This window comes from Gobius niger, assembly GCF_951799975.1.
Source record: "Gobius niger genome assembly, chromosome: 5".
Taxonomy (NCBI): domain Eukaryota; kingdom Metazoa; phylum Chordata; class Actinopteri; order Gobiiformes; family Gobiidae; genus Gobius; species Gobius niger.
The window spans coordinates 3759471-3785065 of NC_136856.1; the positions used below are offsets into that span (position 1 = coordinate 3759471).

At 41.4% G+C, this 25595-nt stretch overlaps 4 protein-coding genes across 4 annotated transcripts in view; 1 reads left to right on the forward strand and 3 right to left on the reverse strand.

Annotated features, from left to right (window-relative positions):
* Nucleotides 1-25595, forward strand: part of htr4 (5-hydroxytryptamine receptor 4) — a 356392-nt gene that overhangs the window by 278260 nt on the left and 52537 nt on the right. The window lies entirely within an intron of this gene.
* LOC306963428 (E3 ubiquitin-protein ligase TRIM11-like) lies at nt 12381-13980 on the reverse strand (the record flags this gene model as incomplete). The annotated part of the gene is made up of 1 exon (XM_079556996.1): nt 12381-13980. Exon 1 carries the CDS (start codon nt 13974-13976, stop codon nt 12381-12383), a length of 1596 nt encoding a protein of 531 aa, XP_079413122.1. The 5' UTR covers nt 13977-13980.
* Nucleotides 18653-21130, reverse strand: LOC306963435 (E3 ubiquitin-protein ligase TRIM11-like). The gene is made up of 2 exons (XM_079557003.1): nt 21051-21130; nt 18653-20276 (listed from the first exon to the last, which is right to left on the reverse strand). Exon 2 carries the CDS (start codon nt 20272-20274, stop codon nt 18694-18696), a length of 1581 nt encoding a protein of 526 aa, XP_079413129.1. The 5' UTR covers nt 20275-20276; nt 21051-21130; the 3' UTR covers nt 18653-18693.
* Nucleotides 21419-23307, reverse strand: LOC306963450 (E3 ubiquitin-protein ligase TRIM11-like; the record flags this gene model as incomplete). The annotated part of the gene is made up of 2 exons (XM_079557017.1): nt 21726-23307; nt 21419-21556 (listed from the first exon to the last, which is right to left on the reverse strand). Exons 1-2 carry the CDS (start codon nt 23301-23303, stop codon nt 21419-21421), a joined length of 1716 nt encoding a protein of 571 aa, XP_079413143.1. The 5' UTR covers nt 23304-23307.

Sequence of the window (25595 nt, forward strand, 5' to 3'; positions counted from 1 at the left end):
AGCACATCTGGAACTGCACAGACAAGACAAAAGCCAGTAGCTGTTTAAAAATGTGGAAGGGGATTTTTATCATTTTGATGTTTTTTTCTGCATCATGGTGCATTTTAGATCTTAAATAACACTTTGACCCGGTCCATTTGCTGGTGTTAAAGAATGAATTGACAAAAACATGTGTTTTGTTGATAACAATGAACAAATCAGAATCCAAGCCACATGACTTCACTAAAGAGATAAAGCTCTATAAAAGTAATGCCTGTCAGTGTTGTTCCTTTGGCACTGGGAGGAGCTCACGAACACAGCTGCATGTGGACCAGGCCTGTTGTTGTTGTTACCATAAAACTAACCTGTTAAATGAGCACAAACTAACACCTATTTATGATCTGCTTGTGAGCTTCAGACCGAGATGTGCTGCTGTTCAACTTTCTTTTAACACATGACAAATAGTAAAAATTCAATAAAAATGCTGTTGATCAGTAACGGGACAGTTCCCAGGCAGACGGCAAGTACTTTCATGTCACCAGGCTGTTCGTGATCACAGATACTCAGAGCTCCTTCCTGGTTTAGTTCATAAAGTCACTCACAGGTAAATCTACTCCCCTCAAAAACCCAACCAGACAAAGTGATTCATGTTGCTTTATTATTTTTTTAAGTAAAATGTATTGTGACGTGAACCAAAAACAACTTGCAGCAACACTATTATTGTCCACAGAAACTCAGACATGTGGCCTGTTTTGAAGCCATTGTCATAATACAGTCATTGTTTCTCACCTGATATTTAGTTTGAGTCGTTTACAGATGTTGAAAGTTGTTTGATTCCTGTTTGCTCAGACACACTCCACACCAGCTCTGTCTTTTCTCTCTGTAGTTTCATTTCTTGTGAAGCAGCAGAGTTGACTAATGTTGCTCCGCCTCTAAATCACTTCCTGTTTTGACTGAGGTACGGGTGCTCATTGGACTCAAGTGTTTAACTATTCGGTGCCTTTATGTGTCATGAGCAGTGAATAGAATTTACCACAGACTTAAACGTTTCTAAATGTTCATAAAGACAAAAGAAGGAGTTTTAAATGGAAAACAAAGTCAGGCATTTAGTTTGAAGTTAAGATCAATTTATTTGTATTTAGATTAAAACAGTGAATTAGAACAAACTGTTTTTATGGATCAGAAACAAAGACAACAAAGATAATGCACCTGCTGGAAAAAGGAAAACAAAGGACAAAAACAAATGACTAAACATCTACTGGAGTATCAGAGGAGCAGAGTTGCTTCCTTTGTCATCGTTACAAGGACTAAGCAGAGGGAGGATGTTCTCAGTGAAACAGCAGTCAGTGAAGGAGCTGAGGAGCGCTGATGTTTCTGCATCAAAGAAACACATCAGTCCCTCCTCATAGTCCACGAACACACCGACCTTCTCTGAAGCAGACCAGAGGTATGGATGGTTACGTCCCCCATGCATTCTCCAGTAGCCATGTTCAGGAGTCATGCCATCAGAATCCATTTGTCTGTCGGCCGACTCTTTGGCCACTCCCAACCACCAGGAAGTCTTTACTTTGACCTGAACTTCATAGTAAAACCTGCCTGAAGAGAACGTTTCTCTTCCTACAACATACAAGAAAGTTGAAAATCTCTCAGGTGTGTCTGGAAGATATTTTTTTAGATTACGAACTTAACCTGTTTGTAATTCTGAAACACGTCTAACTGTTGATGGGCTGTATCTGGATCTAGAGTCACATCAGCTGCATATTGTTTGGCTTCTTCCAGTTCATCTTCAAACAGCTCAGGCGTATTTCAGACACTCATTCCCCTCACAGAGCGGCTGCAGGACACAAGACAGGGATTCTGCAACAGTGACAGGAACTTTGCAAAAAGCCATATTCACGTTGCAGTTTTCACTCACTAACATTAACTGTCTTGATGAAAATGTATGCAAAGAAACTCGGAAGAACATTATGTGAGAAAATGTAATATGTATTACATTATGTAATACCGTCCTTTAAAAGAAAAAAATCCATTGAAAAGTAGTTCGGCCTCAGTTGGTATTTGAATATCACCTCAGGCTCTTCCCTGGTTTTGTTTGTGCATCATTCACTCACATTTACTGTCTATGTTTTTCTAAAGGCCCATTTGCTTTGGAAAATGACCAACAACGAAAAGCATATTTATATTAATGTGATTATATGGTATGGATGCAGCTCAAAGAGGGCGAGGCTGACTTTGGCTTTTCTTGCAAATTAAATGTACCTCAGTGAATAGTATTAGTATTATTTTTATTAGTCTGTGACATAAAAGATTCAGACCAGCTGTTTAACATGTTTTTAAAAATACATATGTTTTACCACTGAGAAGCACTTTGTGACGCCGTGTCTGAAAATCCCTGTACAAATAAAGTTCACTTACTTACTATGAAGGGTGAAGTTACGTCTGTGTTAGGAAATAACTGGATTTAAGTGATGTCATTCTTGTGTAAAAGACAGATCGAAGATGTGACAACAATCACGTTGAAAAGTAACTTAATTGCATTTTTTTCAAGTAATTTTTTACTTTTTTTTAGGCATGTAATTGTACTTTTACTTGAGTTCACATTTTCTGCAGTCTCTCCATGTTCTAAGAGAAAGGAGCCTGGCTGAAAACAAGTGGACGTGACTGACCTGAATGTTCACCTTCGGTTCTTTGTCGATGTAGAAAGTTGTGGGTTTGATTCCTGTCTCAGCTCTCGACACCAGCTCAGTCCTTCCACTTTCTGGTTGACTTTTCTGTGAAGCAGCAGAGGTGTGGACTGGTGCTCCGCCTCCTGCTTTGACTGTGATATGGGAGTAACAGGAACCGACTGATCAGTGCAGGTGGAGATGTGCCTCACAAAGTGACAATCAGAGCTTAGTTTATCAGAGGATATGTGGGTTTTGTTTAATATTACAGAGTCATTGCCTGTAATGTGTTGTCCCTCAGTCAAAACATGTATTTATTGATAACAATGGTAAGGTTGAGTTTATTCACAACATGATAATGCCTTACACTTGTATTGCACTTTACAAGCCTGTATCACCAAGTTTCTCAAAGCGCTACACTGTCATTAATATTCATTCATACAGAGCTACCTATGGACTTTTAGATGTTTTATCAGCTCAACCGAAAAAATCGAATCGTAAATCGAGTTTCTTATTAAGAAAAAAATGCAGATTTTTTTGAGGGGGGAAAAAAATCACTCAGCTCTACGAATAAGTGATATTAACTCTGGGGATCACCAATTCATTTTATGGTAGGAGAGGTGTGGTTTACGATCGTCCATAGTATCAATCGTATCATGTTATCAGATGACGCTGTAAACTTTCGAGCTAAACTGTTTAGAACACGGTCTAAACTAAAGCTTGATCGAAAGATGGCGTCGCATCTGCTGCTGTCATGGTCAATCCGTAAATAAACTTTCATTATTTTTTTTAATCCCTAAACAAACTACAAACTTCCGTATGTCTAGTTGAGCGTTATGGTCTCGCCGTCCCTCCTCGTTCTGTGATTGGTCCCAAATCCATGCGAAGACAGTAAAACAGCAAAGCCACTCCACACTCAAGGTTTATTTATCAAACACAACAAAAATTCAAGACAAAAGTGGAATTAGTTTGGGATACATGTACAACTACAATAAAAAATCAAAAACAAAAACTTCAAAGCAAGGTGACCTCTTGTGGTCTCTGCCGAGGTACCACTGGGGTCACAAAAGGTTTAGAAGTTCAGTCATTTCACCCAAAAATCTATGCATGCAAATGAAGGCTGTGTGTAAATGTCTCGCCCCAAACACCATAATATATCTAAGCCAACAATGTAATACAGGAAATGTATTCAGATGTTTCCCTCGAAGGAGAAAAACTGCCCTTTAGAAAGAGCTCTGTGACTTTCCAGGATGTCCTCTGCAGAAGAAAGGTCTAAACTGCATATTTATAACAACTAATACAAACACAATCTTTGACTTTGACCCTAAGAGGAGATTAGTTTACAGAGTGAGGACGGTAAACGTGATTAAATACAGTGAAACCTGGAAGGCTGTGGAGGAGAGGGGAGCCACTAAATCTGGACCACACTGAAACAGAAGATTGAAGGAATGTACAGTATTCATAAAAGGAAAATATCACTTTTGATTTTATCTCTAAACATGGACAGGAGTAATTATTAGAGGAGCAGCGTTCAGTCCGTTGACATTTGTGCAGGGACTGAGCAGTGGTAAAAGCGGCTCAGTAAAGCAGCAGTCAGTGTACATATGTATGATAGCTGATGTTTCTGCATCCAAAAAACAAATCAAGCCTTCCTCATAGTTTACAAACACCCCAACCTTCTGTGGAACAGACCAAAGATTGGGATGGTCGCTTCCTCCAAGCAGTTTCCAGTAGCCATTTTGCGAAGTCCATTCAGTTTTCCCTTTTCTGTCGACTGACTGTTTGGCCACTCCTAAACACCAATCAGCCTTTTCTTTGACCTGAACTTCAAAATAAAAGCTGCCAGAGCAAAACTTTTGCTTTCCTACAACATACAGGGGATCTGAAAATCTCTCAGTGGTATTTGGAAGATCCTGGGGATCATCACTGACATGAACCTGTTTATGATCTTCGGACACAACTAAGTTTGGACTGGCTGTATCTGGATCTAGAGTCACATCTACTGCACGTTGCTTCACTTGTTTCAAAACACCCTCAAAAAATCCTTTTATTTTGGGAATCAGTATTGTATTTTGTAACTCAACCACTGCCTTGCACATTCTCACCCCACACAATGGCACTTTGACAGATGCGTCAGCCCAGTCGTTCTGCTCTAGAGTAGGTTTGTACAAAGTGAAACTTTGGATCAAATGAAAATGATTGCTAGAGCTCAAGATGTTCTTCATCTGTTCTTGTCTCTGCTCCAGAACTGAGATTTCTGACTTTAGTTTTCTTATGAACTCTCCTGCTTGTTGTTTTACTTCCTCATGTGTCTGTTCAATGCCTTGTTTAAACTGATCCAGACATTCTTGAATACATTTCATCAAATCATTGAAGAACTCGACCCCCTCCTTCATTTCTCTGTCTGCGTTTTCCTGACTGAGCTCCACAGACCTCTGCAGGTCCTGGATTTTCTGTCGTCTCTTTTTAATCTTCTGCTGCAGCTCACTCAGTTGGTCTTTACACTGGTCCATCAGTGGGACAATGTTGTGTGTTTTATGATCTGAAAAACACAGGTCACAGATGAGCTGAGAGTGGTCTCTACAGAAGAGCCGCATAAATGGTTTTCCATGTTTGGGGCAAATGCATTCCTCCATGTTCGGTCGGTGCGTCTCTTGAAACTTCACTTTACGGTTTGATTCAGAAGTTTCTGGCTCTGCATCATCTCTTTTGCGCTTCTTTTGGAACTCTGTGACTATCTCAGACAGAGAGATGTTGGTTTTTAGCTTTGGTCTGGATCTGAACTCGTCTTTACACACAGGGCAGTGGTATGGTTTACTCTTGTCCCAGTGTTTGCTGATGCAGATGTTGCAGAAGCTGTGTCCACATGGAGTGGTGACTGGATCAGTGAAGACCTTCTAACAAATGAAGCACAGTAACTGTTTCTCAGAGATCTTACAGCTCACACTCGCCATACCTGCAGAGAGAGGGGAAAATACAAGATAAGGTTTGCAGCTCTAACATTTAAGAAACTAAGAAACTGGGAAGAACATTATTTGAGTAAATGTAAAATGTATGTAAATAACCGTCCTTTAAAATAAATAATTCCATTTAAAAAGTCGTTGGTATTTGAATATCACCTCAGGCTCTGTCCTGGTTTTGTTTGTGTGTCATTCACTCACATTTACTGTCTATATTTCTCTAAATGCCCATTTGCTTTGGAAAACAACGAAAAGCATATTTACATTAATGTGATATTATATGGCATCGACTTTGGCTCTTCGTGCAAATGAAATGTAGCTCAGTAAATAGTATGAGATATGAGACAAAGGTCTATAATTCAGTCTCACTGATATTAAACTTGTGCTGAAACTGAGGGTGGAGCTCATGGAACAAAAGGCACATTTTTGTTTTATGATATTTGAAATAGAGAACTGATCTGCTGGTTTTAAATTGTTTTTTTTTAATTGGTTTTGCCACAGAGAAGCATTTTGTGACACCGTGTCTGAAAAGCCCTGCACAAATAAAGTTCACTTACTTACTATGAAGGGTGAAGTTACGTCTGTATTAGGAAATAACTGGATTTAAGTGATGTCATTCTGATGTGACGCATTGAAAAGTAACTAGTACTGAGATACTTTTTGTCATTTTGTACTTTACTTGAGAACATTTTTACAGCTGTACTTGTAATTGAGTAGATTTTTTGCCATGTAATTGTACTTTTACTTGAGTACACATTTTCTGCAGTCTCTCCATGTTCTAAGAGAAAGGAGCCTGGCTGAAAACAAGTGGACGTGACTGACCTGAATGTTCACCTTCGGTTCTTTGTCGATGTAGAAAGTTGTGGGTTTGATTCCTGTCTCAGCTCTCGACACCAGCTCAGTCCTTCCACTTTCTGGTTGACTTTTCTGTGAAGCAGCAGAGGTGTGGACTGGTGCTCCGCCTCCTGCTTTGACTGTGATATGGGAGTAACAGGAACCGACTGATCAGTGCAGGTGGAGATGTGCCTCACAAAGTGGACAATCCGAGCTTAGTTTATCAGAGGATATGTGGGTTTGTTTAATATTACAGAGTCATTGCCTGTAACATGTTGTCCCTCGGTCAAAACATGGATTTATTGATAACAGCTGTGCCAAGTCAAAGGAATCAGGGACACAAGTCGGTTCTGGGGCATCTTGAGCTTTTCACAGATTGTTAAATTGTGGTCTCAAAGCTTTCCAAAGATGTGTAACACATAGAAATCTGATCATATTTGGAGACGTAGCGGCAAGTTAAGTTTAACAACTCTAAAAGGCATAAAAAGCCTTCCAAACTTGTGGGTAGTTCTCACCTCTTTCTGTTGCTCGGAGTGACAATAGGACTCATTTACATCTCATTTACATAAGCCACACCCGCTCCCCCCGTAAAGCACAGGGAGGAGAAAAGGCAAAAAGCAAGAAAAATGTGCCGTAACATGTAAATAAATGTATCTTCAATATAAAATCCACTGCCCATAGTAGGGCCGACCTCTACAGCAACTAGCAACACAATGACAAGTAGCAACATTATCCCAACACACACACATGTGACCAGAGGGAAAGAAGAAGCACACATGGTCACTAGTGCCATGGACAATGTGTTATATTATCCGTAACCTGCACACACAGCTTACAACCAAAAACAAAACGCAATGAAATCCAATCGCCTGAACACAACACGTTAGCTACAGCACAACAATGGCCTCATCAAAAAGCAAACAGACATGATGGCACAGCGGCCACCAGCGAAAAAAAGAAAACTTGCATTTACCCGTCTGAAGTTACCTGTGTGTGCCTTCTGCTCAGCAAACTCAAGATCAAATCCATTTTCGTCGCTCAGTTATTTTCAATGCAGAGTTAAGCAAATCCTCACTACATCGTTCTGTCTTAAAACACGGCCTGAAGGAGCTGGCTTTATGGTCAGCAGGGGGCGCTGTGCATGCTTACTGCCAGGGCATCATCAGTCACACTGGAAAAGTTAGCCTGGAAAAGTTCACTTCTGTAGTCGTATGCCAGCGTTAGCATTCAGCTATTCAGAGCGTTAGCATTAGGGGCCGGCCTCCGTGAGACACGTGGGGAAGTGTTGCAGAATAATGAAGCCACACACACAATGACAATATTGCTCCAGGCTTTTTCACCCTGAGATTTCACACTTTTAAACATACCAATACTGTTATCTAAAACATGGTGAGGCTTCTTCGTGATCTCAGCTATAAGAATCTGCAAAAAAGCGAAAATCAATTACAAAAAAGACACGTTTTGCTATGATCGAGCAGTGTGGTAAAATATAATATATATATAAGGCCATTGGACATACACAATGATTAGTTTTGCGCGTAAATGTACATACCCTGATGATTAATTTTGTGTTTTTGGTTTGTGGATTTTATACTATATAATGGTTTAATTTAAGTATGTAATGGTAACACAATAACTTTTTTTTTCACTAGTGGTTAGTGCTTAAGTGAAGCCATTTATCCTCAAACATCTGCTTACTCTTTTCAAATAATAATGGCAACAAAAACTACCCGCCAACAAATCTGCAAGAGTATGTAAACTCATGAGCACAACTATATGATAAAATCTACTCCAAATCAGTGATATATTTCAGTTCAAGGAGCCAAAGGATTTGACCCCAGCAGGAAAAATGTGAAGAGGTAGCAGTATGTCACTCAGAATCTAGGTCTTGGAGTTCAAAAAGTAAGGAAGAAAGTAAATGTCTTTCTATAGATCGTATGCCAAGGAACAAGAATACGTTTTAACTCAGGTAAATCAGTAATTACATGTTATTTTATGCAGTTGTACCATTGCCGGTTCAAATCCCAGCCTCTGCATATTATTAATGTGTTCTTTGGCTTGACACTTTACCCAACCTGCTGGTGTGAGAATCTGAAACAAATATTAATCAGAATCCTAAATAGTTCTTCTAATTTACTGTATATTACTGACCAGGAGGGAACACAGATGCAAAGTCAACACGAGGCCACACATTTGAGGTTCAAGTTTATTCATAGCACATGTTTACTTTATCGATAGAACACATTTCATACGCACAGTGATTGAAAGATCAAACCAGTGACCTTCTTGTGGTCGCCCAGTGCTTTGCCAATGTGCCATTACGGCCACAGAAGAGTTTGAAATGCAGTTCCGTGTCCATTTCAACTGCAAATACCAGGCAAACATTTTTAAGTCAACATCATAATATGGTAAATTCATTCACATCCTATGATTTTTTTTTTCTAGTTGTTGATTAAAATTGTTGTGTTATTTGGTATATTGTAAAATGTGTTTGTCTTAGTCTTTGTCTCAGCTTACAGACAGTTCTCTTTAAGTTCTTGCCCTATGTTCTGGTTAGCCTTTGCTTAGAGTTATTGTATACACAGTACAGCAATATTGTAAATCTAATTAGCTCTTGTTTCGACTGGTAAAGTGTTACTTTAGGCTTAATAAGTGACAGGCGTCAGTATCAAAGGAGCAAAGTTCTTTCCGCTGCTGTTGTTGCAGGGATTGAGAACTGGTAAAATGTTCTCATTGAAACTGCAGTCAGTGAAAGAGTGGAAGATCGCTGATGTCTCCGCATCAAAAAAACAGACCAGACCCTCTTCATAGTCCACAAAAACCCCAACTTTCTGTGGAGAAGGCCATGGATGCTGATGGTCGCTTCCCCCAAAAGTGTCCCAGTATCCAGTGTATAAAGATCCGACAGTGTCTCCTTTTCTGTCGACGGACTCTGCAGCCACTCCTAAACCCCAGTCAGTTTTTTCTTTTACTTGAACTTCAAAGTAAAACTTTCCAGAGGAAAACTTTTGTCTTCCTGAAACATACAATGAAGATGAAAATCTTTCCGTCGTATCTGGAAGAGGCTTTGATTTGTCGGTGTAAATAACTCGTTTATGATCTGCAGAAACAACTAAGTTTGGATGGGCTGTATCTGGATCTAGAGTCACACCAACTGCATGTTGTTTCACGCGTTTAAGTTCACAATCTAAAAGTTTCTTTATCTTTGGTGTGAGGTTTGTGTTTGTTAGCTCAGACACAGCTATGGCCACTCTGCCCTCGTACGATGGCGCTCTGACAGACGCCTCAGTCCAGTCGTTCATCTCTGGAGCAGGTTTAACTGAAGTGAAAGTTTGGACAAAATGAAAATGGTCGTCAGATTTCCAGATTTCCTCCATCTGCGCTCGTCTCTGCTCCAGAGCTGAGATTTCTGATTCTACTTCTTTCATTAACTCTTCTGCCTTTCCCTTTATTTCCTGATGCTTCTGTTCAATGTTTAGCTTAAACTGATCCAGACTTTGTTGAATTAACTTCATCAAATCATTGAAGAACTCGACCCCCTCCTTCATTTCTCTGTCTGCGTTTTCCTGACTGAGCTCCACAGACCTCTGCAGGTCCTGGATCTTCTCTTTTCTCTCTTGGATCTTCTGCTGCAGCTCGCTCTGCTCCTCCTCACACTGTTCCTTCAGTGGGACAGTGTTGTGACTCTTATGATCTGAGTAAATGCACTGGACACAGATGAGCTGAGAGTGGTCTCTACAGAACATGTCCAGCAGTCGTTCATGTTCTGGACAGATTCGTTCCTCCAGGTTTTCCACGGGGGCGATCAGCTGGTGCTTCTTCAGACGGGGCACAGTGTTGTGGGGCGTGAGGTGTTTGGGACAGTACGAGATCTGACAAACCAGACAGGACTTCAGAGCTTTGAGCTTTGGTTCAGGACAAACATCACACAGAACATCTCCTGCTCCAGTGGAATCTGACTCTGAGCTCTCAGTGTTTTCTTGTTGGGGATTGTTTATAAACTCTGAGACCATCTCCAACATAAAAGTGTTAGTTTTTGTCTTTGGTCTGGAGCTGAACTCCTCTTTACACACAGGGCAGTTACAGTGGGCACAGGTGTCCCAGTGTTTGCTGATGCAGATGTTGCAGAAGCTGTGTCCACATGGAGTGGTGACTGGATCAGTGAAGACCTTCTTACAAATGAAGCACAGTAACTGTTTCTCAGAGATCTTGCAGCTCACACTCGCCATACCTGCAGAGAGAGAAGAAAATAACAAGATAAGGTTTGCAGCTCAGGTGTATTTCAGACACTCATTCCCCTCACAGAGCGGCTGCAGGACACAAGACAGGGATTCTGCAACAGTGAAAGTAACTTTGCAAAAAGCCATATTCACGTTGCAGTTTCCACTCACTAACATTTACTGTCTTGATGAAAATGTATGCAAAGAAACTCGGAAGAACATTATGTGAGAAAATGTAATATCACCGTCCTTTAAAAGAAAAAATTCCATTGAAAAGTCGTTCGGCCTCAGTTGGTATTTGAATATCACCTCAGGCTCTTCCCTGGTTTTGTTTGTGCATCATTCACTCACATTTACTGTCTATATTTTTCTAAAGGCCCATTTGCTTTGGAAAATGACCAACAACGAAAAGCATATTTATATTAATGTGATTATATGGTATCGATACAGCTCAAAGAGGGCGAGGCTGACTTTGGCTTTTCTTGCAAATTAAATGTAGCTCGGTAAATAGTATTAGTATTATTTTTATTAATCTGTGCAAATATAATCCTTGTTAGACATAAAAGATTCAGAATAGCTGTTTAACATGTTTTTAAAAATACATATGTTTTACCACTGAGAAGCACTTTGTGACGCCGTGTCTGAAAAGCCTTAAACAAATAAAGTTCACTTACTGACTATGAAGGGTGAAGTTACGTCTATATTAGGAAATAACTGGATTTAAGTGATGTCATTCTTGTGTAAAAGACCGATCGACGATGTGACTAAAATCACGTTGAAAAGTAACTAGTACTGAGATACTTTTTGTCATTTTGTACTTTGCTTGAGAACATTTTTACAGCTGTACTTGTAATTGAGTAGATTTTTTGCCATGTAATTGTACTTTTACTTGAGTACACATTTTCTGCAGTCCCTCCATGTTCTAAGAGAAAGGAGCCTGGTTGAAAACAAGTGGACGTGACTGACCTGAATGTTCACCTTCGGTTCTTTGTCGAAGTAGAAAGTTGTGGGTTTGATTCCTGTCTCAGCTCTCGACACCAGCTCAGTCCTTCCACTTTCTGGTTGACTTTTCTGTGAAGCAGCAGAGGTGTGGACTGCTGCTCCGCCTCCTGCTTTGACTGTGATATGGGAGTAACAGGAACCGACTGATCATTATTATATTACATAGTCACTGCCTGTAGTATGTTGCCCCAGCAACAAAAACATATGATGTATGAAGTATCTAATTTACTGTATTACTGACCAGGAGGGAAGTACTGTTTTACTTGTACTTGAGTAAAATGATTATCAGTAACGTTACTCTTACTTGAGTAAACATGTTGGCGACTCGACCCACCTCCGCTGTGTCGGAAGGTCAAAGGTTTCTCAGGAGCTTGAGGATCTCACTTTCCCAGTGGAAAATACGAGACGAGGTGACGTTCATGTGCAGTTTTCTTATTGGATAACTGGTATTTACCATCATTATGAGAGCACATGAAGGCAGCGTTACATATCAGAGTGGTCATGTGACTTTTGCTGTTGCTTCCTTAGTTTGAGTCTTTACCAAAAAGAGAGACGGGCTTTGCTCAGGGGATGAAGTAATTGGAAAAATACTTATATAGTCATTTGATAAAATACAAAAGTAAAAAAAAAAGTCAGGCTTTTAATTAGAAGTTAAGATGAATTTATTTGTATTTGGACAAAAACAATGAATTACAGATCGCAAACAAAGAAAAAGCAAATGGCTAGACCTCGACTGGAGTAAGTATCAGAGGAGCAGAGTTGTTGCCTTTATTGTAGTGACCAGGACTAAGCAGAGGGAGGATGTTCCCAGTGAAACAGCAGTCAGGGAAGGAGTTGAGGAGCGCTGATGTTTCTGCATCAAATAAACACATCAGTCCCTCCTCATAGTCCACGAACACACCGACCTTCTCTGGAGCAGACCAGAGGTATGGATGGTTGCTTCCCCCGTACATTCTCCAGTAGCCATTTTCAGAAGTTATTTTGTCCAGCACCTCCACTTTTCTGTCCGCTGACTCTTTGGCCACTCCTAAACACCACCCAGTCTTTCCTTTGACCTGAACTTCATAATAAAACTTTCCAGAAGAGAACTTTTGTTTTCCTACAACATACAAAGCAGTTGAAAATCTCTCAGGTGTGTCTGAAATAATTGTTAATGATTGTTGTTTCATGTATTGAACCTGTCTGTAATTCTGAGACACGTCTAAGTTCGGATTGGCTGTATCTGGATCTAGAGTCACATTAACTTTATGTTTCTTCACTTGTTTCAGTTCATCTTCAAACAGTTCCTTGATTTTGGGATTTAGTTTTGTGCTCAGCAGCTCAGACACAGCTATGGCCACTCTGCCCTCGTACGATGGCGCTCTGACAGACGCCTCAGTCCAGTCGTTCATCTCTGGAGCAGGTTTAACTGAAGTGAAAGTTTGGACAAAATGAAAATGGTCGTCAGATTTCCAGATCTCCTCCATCTGCGCTCGTCTCTGCTCCAGAGCTGAGATTTCTGATTCTACTTCTTTCATTAACTCTTCTGCCTTTCCCTTTATTTCCTGATGCTTCTGTTCGATGTTTTGTTTAAACTGATCCAGACTTTGTTGAATTAACTTCATCAAATCTTTGAAGAACTCGACCCCCTCCTTCATTTCTCTGTCTGCGTTTTCCTGACTGAGCTCCACAGACCTCTGCAGGTCCTGGATCTTCTCTTTTCTCTCTTGGATCTTCTGCTGCAGCTCGCTCTGCTCCTCCTCACACTGTTCCTTCAGTGGGACAGTGTTGTGACTCTTATGATCTGAGTAAATGCACTGGACACAGATGAGCTGAGAGTGGTCTCTACAGAAGAGCTCCATTGGTCGTTCATGTTCTGGACAGATTCGTTCCTCCAGGTTTTCCACGGGGGCGATCAGCTGGTGCTTCTTCAGACGGGGCACAGTGTTGTGGGGCGTGAGGTGGTTGGGACAGTACGAGGTCTGACAAACCAGACAGGACTTCAGAGCTTTGAGCTTTGGTTCAGGACAAACATCACACAGAACATCTCCTGCTCCAGTGGAATCTGACTCTGAGCTCTCAGTGTCTTCTCCTGTGGGCTTGTTTTTAAACTCAGAGACCATCTCCAACATAAAAGTGTTGGTTTTTGTCTTTGGTCTGGAGCTGAACTCCTCTTTACACACAGGGCAGTGACAGTGGTCACAGGTGTCCCAGTGTTTGTTGATGCAGATGTTGCAGAAGCTGTGTCCACATGGAGTGGTGACTGGATCAGTGAAGACCTCCAGACAGATGGAGCACAGGAACTGATCCTCAGAGAGAACACAGCTCACAGCCGCCATACCTGCAGAGAGAGGGAGGAGCAAGTTTTAACTGTCATTTTTTTCTTTTTTTTGTCGTGTTTCATGTTCACAGTTTTTTCTTGCTTTATGATGCTTTTTTCGGCTGTGTTTTCATCATGTTGTCACTTTTTTTTTTATTGAGTTTTAGCTTTTCCGGCACGTTTTTGTTGGTCTTTGTGTGGCTCTATTTTTGCCTTTTCATCACTTGTAATCATGTTTTATTTCACTTTTTTTGTAGTATTTTCATCTTAATATTATTCGCTATTTTGACACTTTATTCAAGATACTTTTAGATTTAGGTAAAGCCAGGTCAGGTGGGGTTAAGCAGTTAGGGTAATACTGTGAGTGTTATTACCTTGGAGAGTAATGACGTAGGAATGAGGGTGAGGCGTTTGGAGAAGCTCACTAACACATCTGCATGTGGACTATACAGTATCTCACTGGGAAGTCTGTCGTTTGTTTGTTTTGTTTATTCATTTGGATCCCCATTAGCTGTACCCATGTTCCAGCTAAGGCCAGACAATTGCCTTTATAAATATCTTTGTTCAAACAGCTGAACGTTCATATTCCATCCATACAATCTGCATTAGCACAGAAGCTAACACTGACACAGCTCTGACATGTGTTATGTTGTCTCGTAGATCAAGTTCGACCCAAACAAAAGCATCTTTGTTTGTTTCTTCAATGCCAATGCTTATTTTACATTGATTAACTTTACAGCTTATTTATTCCATTCTTTCATGGCTCTAAAGGTCACAGTTTTTGAAGAAAATGAGTTTTGGAACTTGGTATGAGAAACTGACCTGCAGATGTCTGTCTTGTTGTCTATCCATGTGACTCGAGATGTAGTTTGAATTGCTCACACATACATTATGGATTCTTATGCTCCAATGTTTTCCATGTTGCTGAAAGAAGAGCAGGTTTTACTCCGTCTTCCACCTTTAACCAGTTGTTGCAAAATCAACCCTTTTAATGAAGGCCAATAATACCAATGTTTGCTCTTTATGATCTGCTATTGAACTTTGGACAGAGCCACTGTCTGGGCTGAGCAACAAACATGTTTATGTTGTTCAACTTTCTTTTAACAAGTGACAAATGGCAGTAAAGATCTAATAAACATACTGTTGATCTGTAATAAGACAGTATGTGATCACAGATACCCAGAGCTCCTTCCTGGTTTAGTTCATAAAGTCACTCACAGGTAAATCTACTCCCCTCAAAAACCCAACCAGACAAAGTGATTCATGGTGATGCCTTTTACTTATTTATTTTAAGTAAAATCTATTGTGACGTGAACCAAAAACAATTAGCAGCACCTGGATTATTGTCCACAGAAACTCAGACATGTGGCCTGTTTTGAAGCCATTGTCATAATACAGTCATTGTTTCTCACCTGATATTTAGTTTGAGTCGTTTACAGATGTTGAAAGTTGTTTGATTCCTGTTTGCTCAGACACACTCGACTCCAGCTCTGTCTTTTCTCTCTGTAGTTTTATTTCTTGTGAAGCAGCAGAGTTGACTAATGTTGCTCCGCCTCTAAATCACTTCCTGTTTTGACTGAGATACAGGTGCTGCACTGGACTCAATTGACCTTTCGCAAAACCACGCCCCAAAACGGTAATTGTCCAATCAGACATCCTTGCAACCGTTACTATGAAGCCAGGTCCGTCATGCCCTGCCTTCCAATGCAAAACAATGGGACAAACCAGCAATGAGCACTTTTTAAACCACCAAAAACCCACCAGACAAAGAAGAACAGGGCAAAATGGTGAAGCATCTGCCTGTGGAGGATGTAAATCAGACTCTAGGGACCACAGGAGTGAGTCTGGGGGAGTCCAGTTATTTTCCTTCCCAAAGCGAAAACACAACCTGAACGCTGCCTACGATGGATCCAACAATGTGGACGGCCTACGCCCAGATAAATGTCTCCAAACTAAACAAGCATACGTCTGGTCTAAGGCAGGGCTGTCAACTTTTCACCTAACTTTGGAGTGAGACATCGGTTGCTCCTGAGCTGGGTGGCTGTTTTCTTGGCTATAGTGTCTCATAATCGACCGAAATTCAAAGCAAAAAATACGTATATGATTAAGGTGACTGAACACATCAGGAGCTGCATAGACAAAATCCATTTGTACCTCGAAGTATGTGAATGGATCTGTCAGAGGGGGGTACTGCACCACCCCATATGGCCATTAAAAGCCATTTAAAGTGTGGGAGAGCACTTCAAGGGGGTGTTTGAGCACACACTTTGCACAATACTTTTTTGTCAGGTGATCATGTCTTTACACTCAGCATGGAGCTGCCTTCACCAGATCAATGGTCTATTCTTGTAAATGACATGCCATATTTGATCCAGCGGAATTCTCTACCTGCTGCTATTAGATCTGATCATGACAAACTCCCATAGTATGAAAACTTCTGCTTTAAAGGAATAGGCCACCGTTTTTACATACTGAGATATGTTCTTACCTAACCTTAGTCGAGTTAATATATCCCCGTCTGGTCTTTGTCCGTGCGCTCTGTCACGCAAACGGAGCACATACGCAGCCTCTCCCACATGTCACATAGCTCCAAAAAAGCCCACGATAGAAGCTACCAAGCTCTTCCACGTGTTCCCTATTTAAATAAAGTTACATGAAGTGTTTTCATTCGAAGTATATTTACACAGAAATGTATATTGTGAGGCGTAATGATCCGAGGAGCACAACATCCGCGCAGTAACTCCTAAAGACTTCCCCGCTCACTTCCGTCAATAAAAGCTGCGTGACTTGTAGTCGGTGCAGTAGTAACAAAGAGCTATCGGCTAAAACTTGACGCTTCTTCAACTGTTCTCTGCTAACTCTCTACAAGTCACGCAGCTTCTATTGACGGAAGTGAGCGGGGGAAGTCTTTAGGAGTTACTGCGCGGACGCTGTGCTCCTGTATCATTACGCCTCACAATATAGTCCCCCTTTTTATCTGCTTATAAAATCGACATGCTACATTTCTGTGTAAATATACTTCGCCGCGGTCCTGTGGATTTCTGGAGGCTTCTTTCCGGTCGCCAGGCAGCATAGAGAATGAATGGAAGCTCGCCGCTCTGGGAGCTCGGTGTAACGCCAGCGTGATGCCGCAGACGCCAGAGCAGCCCTTGATCAAGCTCACGGGAACACGAGGCAGACAGGAAGTCAGGCAAGGCGAGAAGATCTGGTGTTCTTTCAAAAGAAAAGAAAACAACTTTGTAGAAACCAGAAACTCGCTGTAACTTGGCACGGTAGCGCAGCGGTTAGTGCTCTCGCTTCACAGCTAGAAGGTCCGGGTTCGATTCCCACCTGCACGGGGTTTGGAGTTTGCATGTTCTCCCCGTGTCTGCGTAGGTTTCCTCCGGGCACTCCAGTTTCCCCTACCACTAAAAACATGCACAATAGGCCAGGGTGAATGATGTGTGTGAGTGATTGTGTGGTGGTGGTCAGAGGGTCCGTTGGCGCAGACGTGTGCAGTCGCGAAAGCGCTTCTGACAGTCTCCCCCAAGGGAAACTGAAGCTACAAACGTGGTTTACACCACCGAGTATGGAGTGAATGTACAATTGTCTCATGTAAAGCGCTTTGTGACCATGTCTGCGAAAGACGCTATATAAATAAAGATCTTCTTCTTCTTCTTCTAATATTGAAAAACGTAAACAAAAAAATACACTCACGGTTGTGGCGCAATCACGGAGAAGCTTCTGCAGCGGACATTTGTGCTCGAGGACTACGTTTCATCCTGGAAAAGGGAATATATTGCTGTATTTGGATTTCCTGTGCATATGGTGAGTACTTGGAACATGGTAGCATTTCTCAAGCTCATAAAATGAATTTGGGTCGCACGTAAATTGACAGGGTCCGTCGGCAACCGGAACAAAAACGTTTCTTTTTTTTTTTAATTCCCGGGCGATCTGTGAGGAGCAGGAGGGACCACAGTGCAGCTATGCCCAAGGAAACATCTCCAGATCTCCAGCAGGGATCTTGGTTTGGAGCAAAAGCTGGAGGTTTTCAGCCAACTGTGAATGCTCTAGAGCAGGGGTGTCAAACATACGGCCCGTGGGCCTGATCCGGCCCGCAAAATGATTTAACCCCTGGCCTGTAGACCATAAATTCCAGAGTATGTGGAAAAAAAAGTAAGTCTCTGGCCCATTCCTGTGTGGAGTTATGAATTTTTAAAGAATAACCAGAATGCTCATTCTAGCCACTAGGAGGCAGTTTAAGGGCACTGACATAATAAGAGCTCAGGATATGAACAACACATTATAGCCACATAGTAAATGGACAGTCTGCCCCAGGGTGGCTGTGGCTACAACAACAGCTTACCACCACTGAGTGTTGTCAATGAATAATGACTACAGCACTTTGAGAAACTTTGACACAGGCTTGTAAAATGCAATGCAAGTGTAAGCCGGTGTTATTAATGAAGCTACAGTTAAGTTGGAGCTTTGACCAAATCACAGCATATTATTATTCATTTATTGGAAAAATGATCTCTATAGTATTTTCCTGTTTACATTATATGCGACCCGCCGTGGGAGCTGAATTTCGGCCCACGACCTTGACACCCCTGTAATGGAGACTTTTTAAAGTTTGAAATGGAAAACAAAGTCAGGCATTTAGTTTCAAGTTAACGTCGATTTATTTGTATTTAGACTAAAACAGTGAATTACAACAAACTGTTGTTATAGATCAGAAACAAAGAAAAAACAAATGACTAAACAACTACTGGAGTAAGTTTCAGAGGAGCAGAGTTTTTGCCATCATCATTGCTACAAGGACAAAACAGAGGGAGGATGTTCCCAGTGAAACAGCAGTCAGTGATGGAGTTGAGGAGCGCTGATGTTTCTGCATCAAATAAACACATCAGTCCCTCCTCATAGTCCACGAACACACCGACCTTCACTGGAGCAGACCAGAGATATGGATGGTTGATTCCCCCAGACATGTACCAGTAGCCATTTTGATGAGTTGCGTCGCTTGATCCAACTTTTCTGTCCGCTGACTCTGTGGCCACTCCTAAAGACCAGATCGTCTTTCTTTGGACCAGAACTTCATAATAAAACTTTCCTGAAGAAAATTTTTGTTTTCCTAAAATACACAGAAGAGTTGAAAATCTCTCAGGGGTGTCTGGAAGATAGTTTTGTCGATTTATCAACTGAACCTGTTTTGGACCTGACACTTTTAACTGTGGATGGGCTGTATCTGGATCTAGAGTCACGTCAGCTTTATGTTTCTTCGCCTTTTTCTGTACATCTTCAAACGTTTTCTTGATTTTGACATTTAATTTCCTGATCAGCAGCTCAGACACAGCTATGGCCACTCTGCCCTCGTACGATGGCGCTCTGACAGACGCCTCAGTCCAGTCGTTCATCTCTGGAGCAGGTTTAACTGAAGTGAAAGTTTGGACAAAATGAAAATGGTCGTCAGATTTCCAGATCTCCTCCATCTGCGCTCGTCTCTGCTCCAGAGCTGAGATTTCTGATTCTACTTCTTTCATTAACTCTTCTGCCTTTCCCTTTATTTCCTGATGCTTCAGTTTGATGTTTTGTTTAAACTGATCCAGACTTTGTTGAACTAACTTCATCAAATCTTTGAAGAACTCGACCCCCTCCTTCATTTCTCTGTCTGCGTTTTCCTGACTGAGCTCCACAGACCTCTGCAGGTCCTGGATCTTCTCTTTTCTCTCTTGGATCTTCTGCTGCAGCTCGCTCTGCTCCTCCTCACACTGTTCCTTCAGTGGGACAGTGTTGTGACTTTTATGATCTGAGAAACACTGGACACAGATGAGCTGAGAGTGGTCTCTACAGAAGAGCTCCATTGGTCGTGAGTGTTCTGGACAGATTCGTTCCTCCAGGTTTTCCACGGGGGCGATCAGCTGGTGCTTCTTCAGACGGGGCACAGTGTTGTGGGGCTTGAGGTGGTTGGGACAGTACGACATCTGACAAACCAGACAGGACTTCAGAGCTTTGAGCTTTGGTTCAGGACAAACATCACACAGAACATCTCCTGCTCCAGTGGAATCTGACTCTGAGCTCTCAGTGTCTTCTCCTGTGGGCTTGTTTTTAAACTCTGAGACCATCTCCAACATAAAAGTGTTGGTTTTGGTCTTTGGTCTGGAGCTGAACTCCTCTTTACACACAGGGCAGTGACAGTGGTCACAGTTGTCCCAGTGTTTGTTGATGCAGATGTTGCAGAAGCTGTGTCCACATGGAGTGGTGACTGGATCAGTGAAGACCTCCAGACAGATGGAGCACAGGAACTGATCCTCAGAGAGAACACAGCTCACAGCCGCCATACCTGCAGAGAGAGGGAGGAGCACGTTTTAACTGTCATTAGTGGAAAGTGTCAAGAGAGAAGTGTCTAAAAGTGCAGATGTTTCAGGACACTCTGGACTAAACAAAGGTTGAAGAGGAAACTTTAAGTTTGGGATTAAGGAGAAAAAATCTTTGCAGCACAACCTGCATGGGCTCTCGTGTTTGTGGGACTTTAATGTGTGTTTTGTTAATAAGAATCAACATATCAGAATCCACTTCACATTACTTCACTTAAACTTCACATTACTTCTTTTTTATTTACATTTTTTGTGTTTACGGGAGGATGGGGGGTAGGTAAGTGTCCCAGCCAATAGTAACACCAAACCTACGCCTTTGCTAAAAAGATACAAGGTTTATTCAAGTGATTACTTTGAGTGTTATTACCTTGGAGAGTAATGACGTAGGAATGAGGGTGAGGCGCTGGGAGGAGCTCACTAACACATCTGCATGTGGACTATACTGGGAAGTATATTGTTGTTGTTACCGAAGCCAAACTAACCTGTTTAATGAGGCCAAATTAATACCAACGTTTGCCATTCACGGTCTGCTATTGAACTTTGGACAGAGCCACTGTCTGGACTGAGCAAGAAACATGTTTATGTTGTTCAACTTTCTTCTAACACATGACAAATAGCAGTAAAGGTCAAATACATATACTGTCGATCAGTAATAGGACAGTATGTGATCACAGATACATTAAACTCAAACATGTGGCCTGTTTTGAAGCCATTGTCATAATACAGTCATTGTTTCTCACCTGATATTTAGTTTGAGTCGTTTACAGATGTTGAAAGTTGTTTGATTCCTGTTTGCTCAGACACACTCGACTCCAGCTCTGTCTTTTCTCTCTGTAGTTTTATTTCCTGTGAAGCAGCAGAGTTGACTAATGTTGCTCCGCCTCTAAATCACTTCCTGCTTTGACTGAGGTACAGGTGCTCATTGGACTCAAGTGTTTAACTATTCAGTGTCTTTCTCATCATGAGCAGTGAAGAGAAAAAGTCTTCAGACGCCTGGACTGACTCACAGATGAACTTTAGTGACATCTTTGAGTGAAAAGCATGGAGTCAGATTATTGTTCAGAAGTAGATGGAGAAAAAGCTGGTTTACTTTAGGACTCACTAAATGTTATAGAAACGAATCCTCTCTTTTGAACTCAGACTTCAGCTTCTGGGCGATCTGTGAGGAGCAGGAGGGACCACAGTGCAGCTGCGCCCAAGGAAACATCTCCAGATCTCCAGCAGGGATCTTGGTTTGGAGCATAAGCTGGAGGTTTTCAGACAACTGTTCAAGAGACTTTTTAAAGAAGGAGTTTGAAATGGAAAACAAAGTCAGGCATTTAGTTTGAAGTTAAGATCAATTTATTTATATTTCGACAAAAATGAAAACAATTATAGATCACAAACATAGAAAAAACAAATGACTAAACATATACTGGAGTAAGTATCAGAGGAGCAGAGTTTTTGCCTTTATCATCGTTACAAGGACAAAACAGAGGGAGGATGTTCCCAGTGAAACAGCAGTCAGTGAAGGACTCGAGGAGCGCTGATGTTTCAGCATCAAAGAAAAACATCAGTCCCTCCTCATAGTCCACGAACACACCAACCTTCTCTGGAGAAGACCAGAGGTATGGATGGTTACTTCCCCCAAACATGTCCCAGTAGCCATTTTCAGGAGTTATTTTGTCCTCAGATACAACCTTTCGGTCCGCTGACTCTTTGATCACTCCTAAACACCAGGAAGTCTTTTCTTTGACCTGAACTTCATAATAAAACTTTCCAGAAGAGAATTTTTGTTTTCCTACAACATATAACAGTTTAGAAAATCTTTCAGGTGTGTCTAGAAGGGTCTTATTTAGTTTCATTAATTGAACTTGTTTGTAATTCTGAGACACATCTAAGCTTGGATGGGCTGTATCTGGATCGAGAGTCACATTAACTTTATGTTTCTTCACTTGTTTCAGTTCATCTTCAAACAGTTCCTTGATTTTGGGATTTAATTTCCTGATCAGCAGCTCAGACACAGCTATGGCCACTCTGCCCTCGTACGATGGCGCTCTGACAGACGCCTCAGTCCAGTCGTTCATCTCTGGAGCAGGTTTAACTGAAGTGAAAGTTTGGACAAAATGAAAATGGTCGTCAGATTTCCAGATCTCCTCCATCTGCGCTCGTCTCTGCTCCAGAGCTGAGATTTCTGATTCTACTTCTTTCATTAACTCTTCTGCCTTTCCCTTTATTTCCTGATGCTTCAGTTCGATCCTTTGTTTAAACTGATCTAGACTTTGTTGAATTAACTTCATCAAATCTTTGAAGAACTCGACCCCCTCCTTCATTTCTCTGTCTGCGTTTTCCTGACTGAGCTCCACAGACCTCTGCAGGTCCTGGATCTTCTCTTTTCTCTCTTGGATCTTCTGCTGCAGCTCGCTCTGCTCCTCCTCACACTGTTCCTTCAGTGGGACAGTGTTGTGACTCTTATGATCTGAGGAGCTGCACTGGACACAGATGAGCTGAGAGTGGTCTCTACAGAAGAGCTCCATTGGTCGTGAGTGTTCTGGACAGATTCGTTCCTCCAGGTTTTCCACGGGGGCGATCAGCTGGTGCTTCTTCAGACGGGGCACAGTGTTGTGGGGCGTGAGGTGGTTGGGACAGTACGAGGTATTACAAAACAGACACGATTTGAAAGCCTTGAGCTTTGGTTCAGGACAAACATCACACAGAACATCTCCTGCTCCAGTGGACTCCGACTCTGAATATTCAGTGTCTTCTTGTTGGGGCTTGTTCTTAAACTCAGAGACCATCTCCAACATAAAAGTGTTGGTCTTTAGCTTTGGTCTGGAGCTGAACTCCTCTTTACACACAGGGCAGTGACAGTGGTCACAGGTGTCCCAGTGTTTGTTGATGCAGATGTTGCAGAAGCTGTGTCCACATGGAGTGGTGACTGGATCAGTGAAGACCTCCAGACAGATGGAGCACAGGAACTGATCCTCAGAGAGAACACAGCTCGCAGCCGCCATATCTGCAGAGAGAGGGAGGAGCACGTTTTAACTGTCATTAGTGGAAAGTGTCAAGAGAGAAGTGTCTGAAAGTGCAGATGTTTCAGGACACTCTGGGCTGAACAAAGGTTGAAGAGGAAACTTTAAGTTTGGGATTAAGGAGAAAAAATATTCAGCACAACTTTAGGGGCTCTAGTGTTTGTAGGATTTTAACGTGTGTTTTTTTAAGCTGAGACAAGAATCAACATATCAGAATCCAAGCCACATCACTTCACTAAAAAGATACAAGCTTTTTTAAAGTAATGACTTTGTGTTATTACCTTGGAGAGTGATGACGTAGGAATGAGGGTGAGGCGTTTGGAGAAGCTCACTAACACATCTGCATGTGGACTATACAGTATCTCACTGGGAAGTCTGTCGTTTGTTTGTTTTGTTTATTCATTTGGATCCCCATTAGCTGTACCCATGTTCCAGCTAAGGCCAGACAATTGCTTTTCTAAATATCTTTGTTCAAACAGCTGAACGCTCATATTCCATCCATACAATCTGCATTAGCACAGAAGCTAACACTGACACAGTTCTGACATGTTTTATGTTGTCTCGTAGATCAAGTTCGACCCAAACAAAAGCATCTTTGTTTCTTTAATGCCAATGCTTATTTTACATTGATTTACTTTACTGGTTATTTATTCCATTCTTTCATGGCTCTAAGTTTCACAGTGTAAAATTGTTACCGGATGTTCTGTGAAGGCAGGCGAGGAGGCATCACAATAGTGCTCAAAAAAAGTAAAAAAAACTTAATTTTACTTAAACAAACAAAGGAGACGAACCCCCCCCCCCCCCAAAAAAAAAAACGGGTGCAGCCTCACTGCAAACGGCCCTTCCTAGGCAGTTATACACCCCCGGTACTAGTAGGAGTGCGCCACCCACCCACCTGGAAGCAGCCTCTAGCCTTCAGGGAAGGGAGATGAGCAAGTTGGTCTTGAAACAACCAAAACAAACAAGACAAGCAACAAGCAATCACAAATTATACAAACAATAATCAAATCATATTAACCCCTTAACTCCCACCTGAACCGAGCACATTTTCTCCAGTTTGGCTTTACCCCAATCCAAAAGCTTCTGGAAAAAAGGTGAGAAAATAGCAACAGAACTGAGATGAAAACAATGAAGATGTGGCAAAAAAGTGAGAAAACTCACGGACAAAAAAATGAAAAAGTGGCAAAAATGTCACTAAAATTTCACACTAAAATCACAAAATGACAACAAAAAAAAATGGACGAAAAATGATGAAAAAGTGGCAAAAATGTCACAAAAAATTTACAAAAAAGGACTAAAAAAAACTACAAAAAATGACTAAAAACTGACAAAAAAATGATGAAAAAGTGGCAAAAATGTTACAAAAAATTTACGAAAAAATTACAAAAAAATACAAAAAATGGACGAAAAATGATGAAAAAGTGGCAAAAAATTCTCAAAAAAATGACTGAAAAGGACTAAAAAAACTACAAAAAATGACAAAAAAATGACCAAAAAATGATGAAAAAATGGTGACCATGTGACAAAAAGTGACAAAAAAATTACTATTTGATAAAAAAAAAATTACAAAAAGTTGAAAACCCCCTCAAAAAAATGATGGAAAAAAAATCTGTTGACGTGAGGAAAAAGATCCATTTCGATGAGTTTTGCAGATCTTAGCTTTCAAATGAGGCGTTACACTGGCCTACAGGATTTGGGCAAAGCTCAACTGGAGAAAATGCTCTCGGTTCAGGCGGGAGTTAAGAGGTTAAAGCGATATACTTGATTACATGAACCTAAAGAAACCATAAACAACAAATGAAACATACCATCCCCCCCCTCTAAATCAATCCCAGTGCTGCAGCCCAGCTCCCCCAGGTGTCACCACTCGTCCCCCAGCTGAGCTAAACAAACCAATCAAAACAATAATCAACTAAACTGGACCATATAACCAAACAATACGAAAAGCAAAAGAATTGACCGCTCCCACATACAGTGAAAGGAGGGAAACTGACCTGCAGATGCCTGTCTTGTTGTCTATCCACGTGATCCATTAAACTCAGACGTGTGGCCTGTTTTGAAGCCGTTGTCATAATACAGTCATATTTTCTCACCTGATATTTAGTTTGAAGTTGTTGCAGATGTTGAAAGTTGCTCAGACACACTCGACTCCAGCTCTGTCTTTTCTCTCTGTAGTTTTATTTCTTGTGAAGCAGCAGTGTTGACTAATGTTGCTCCGCCTCTAAATCACTTCCTGCTTTGACTGAGATACAGGTGCTCATTGGACTCAATTAC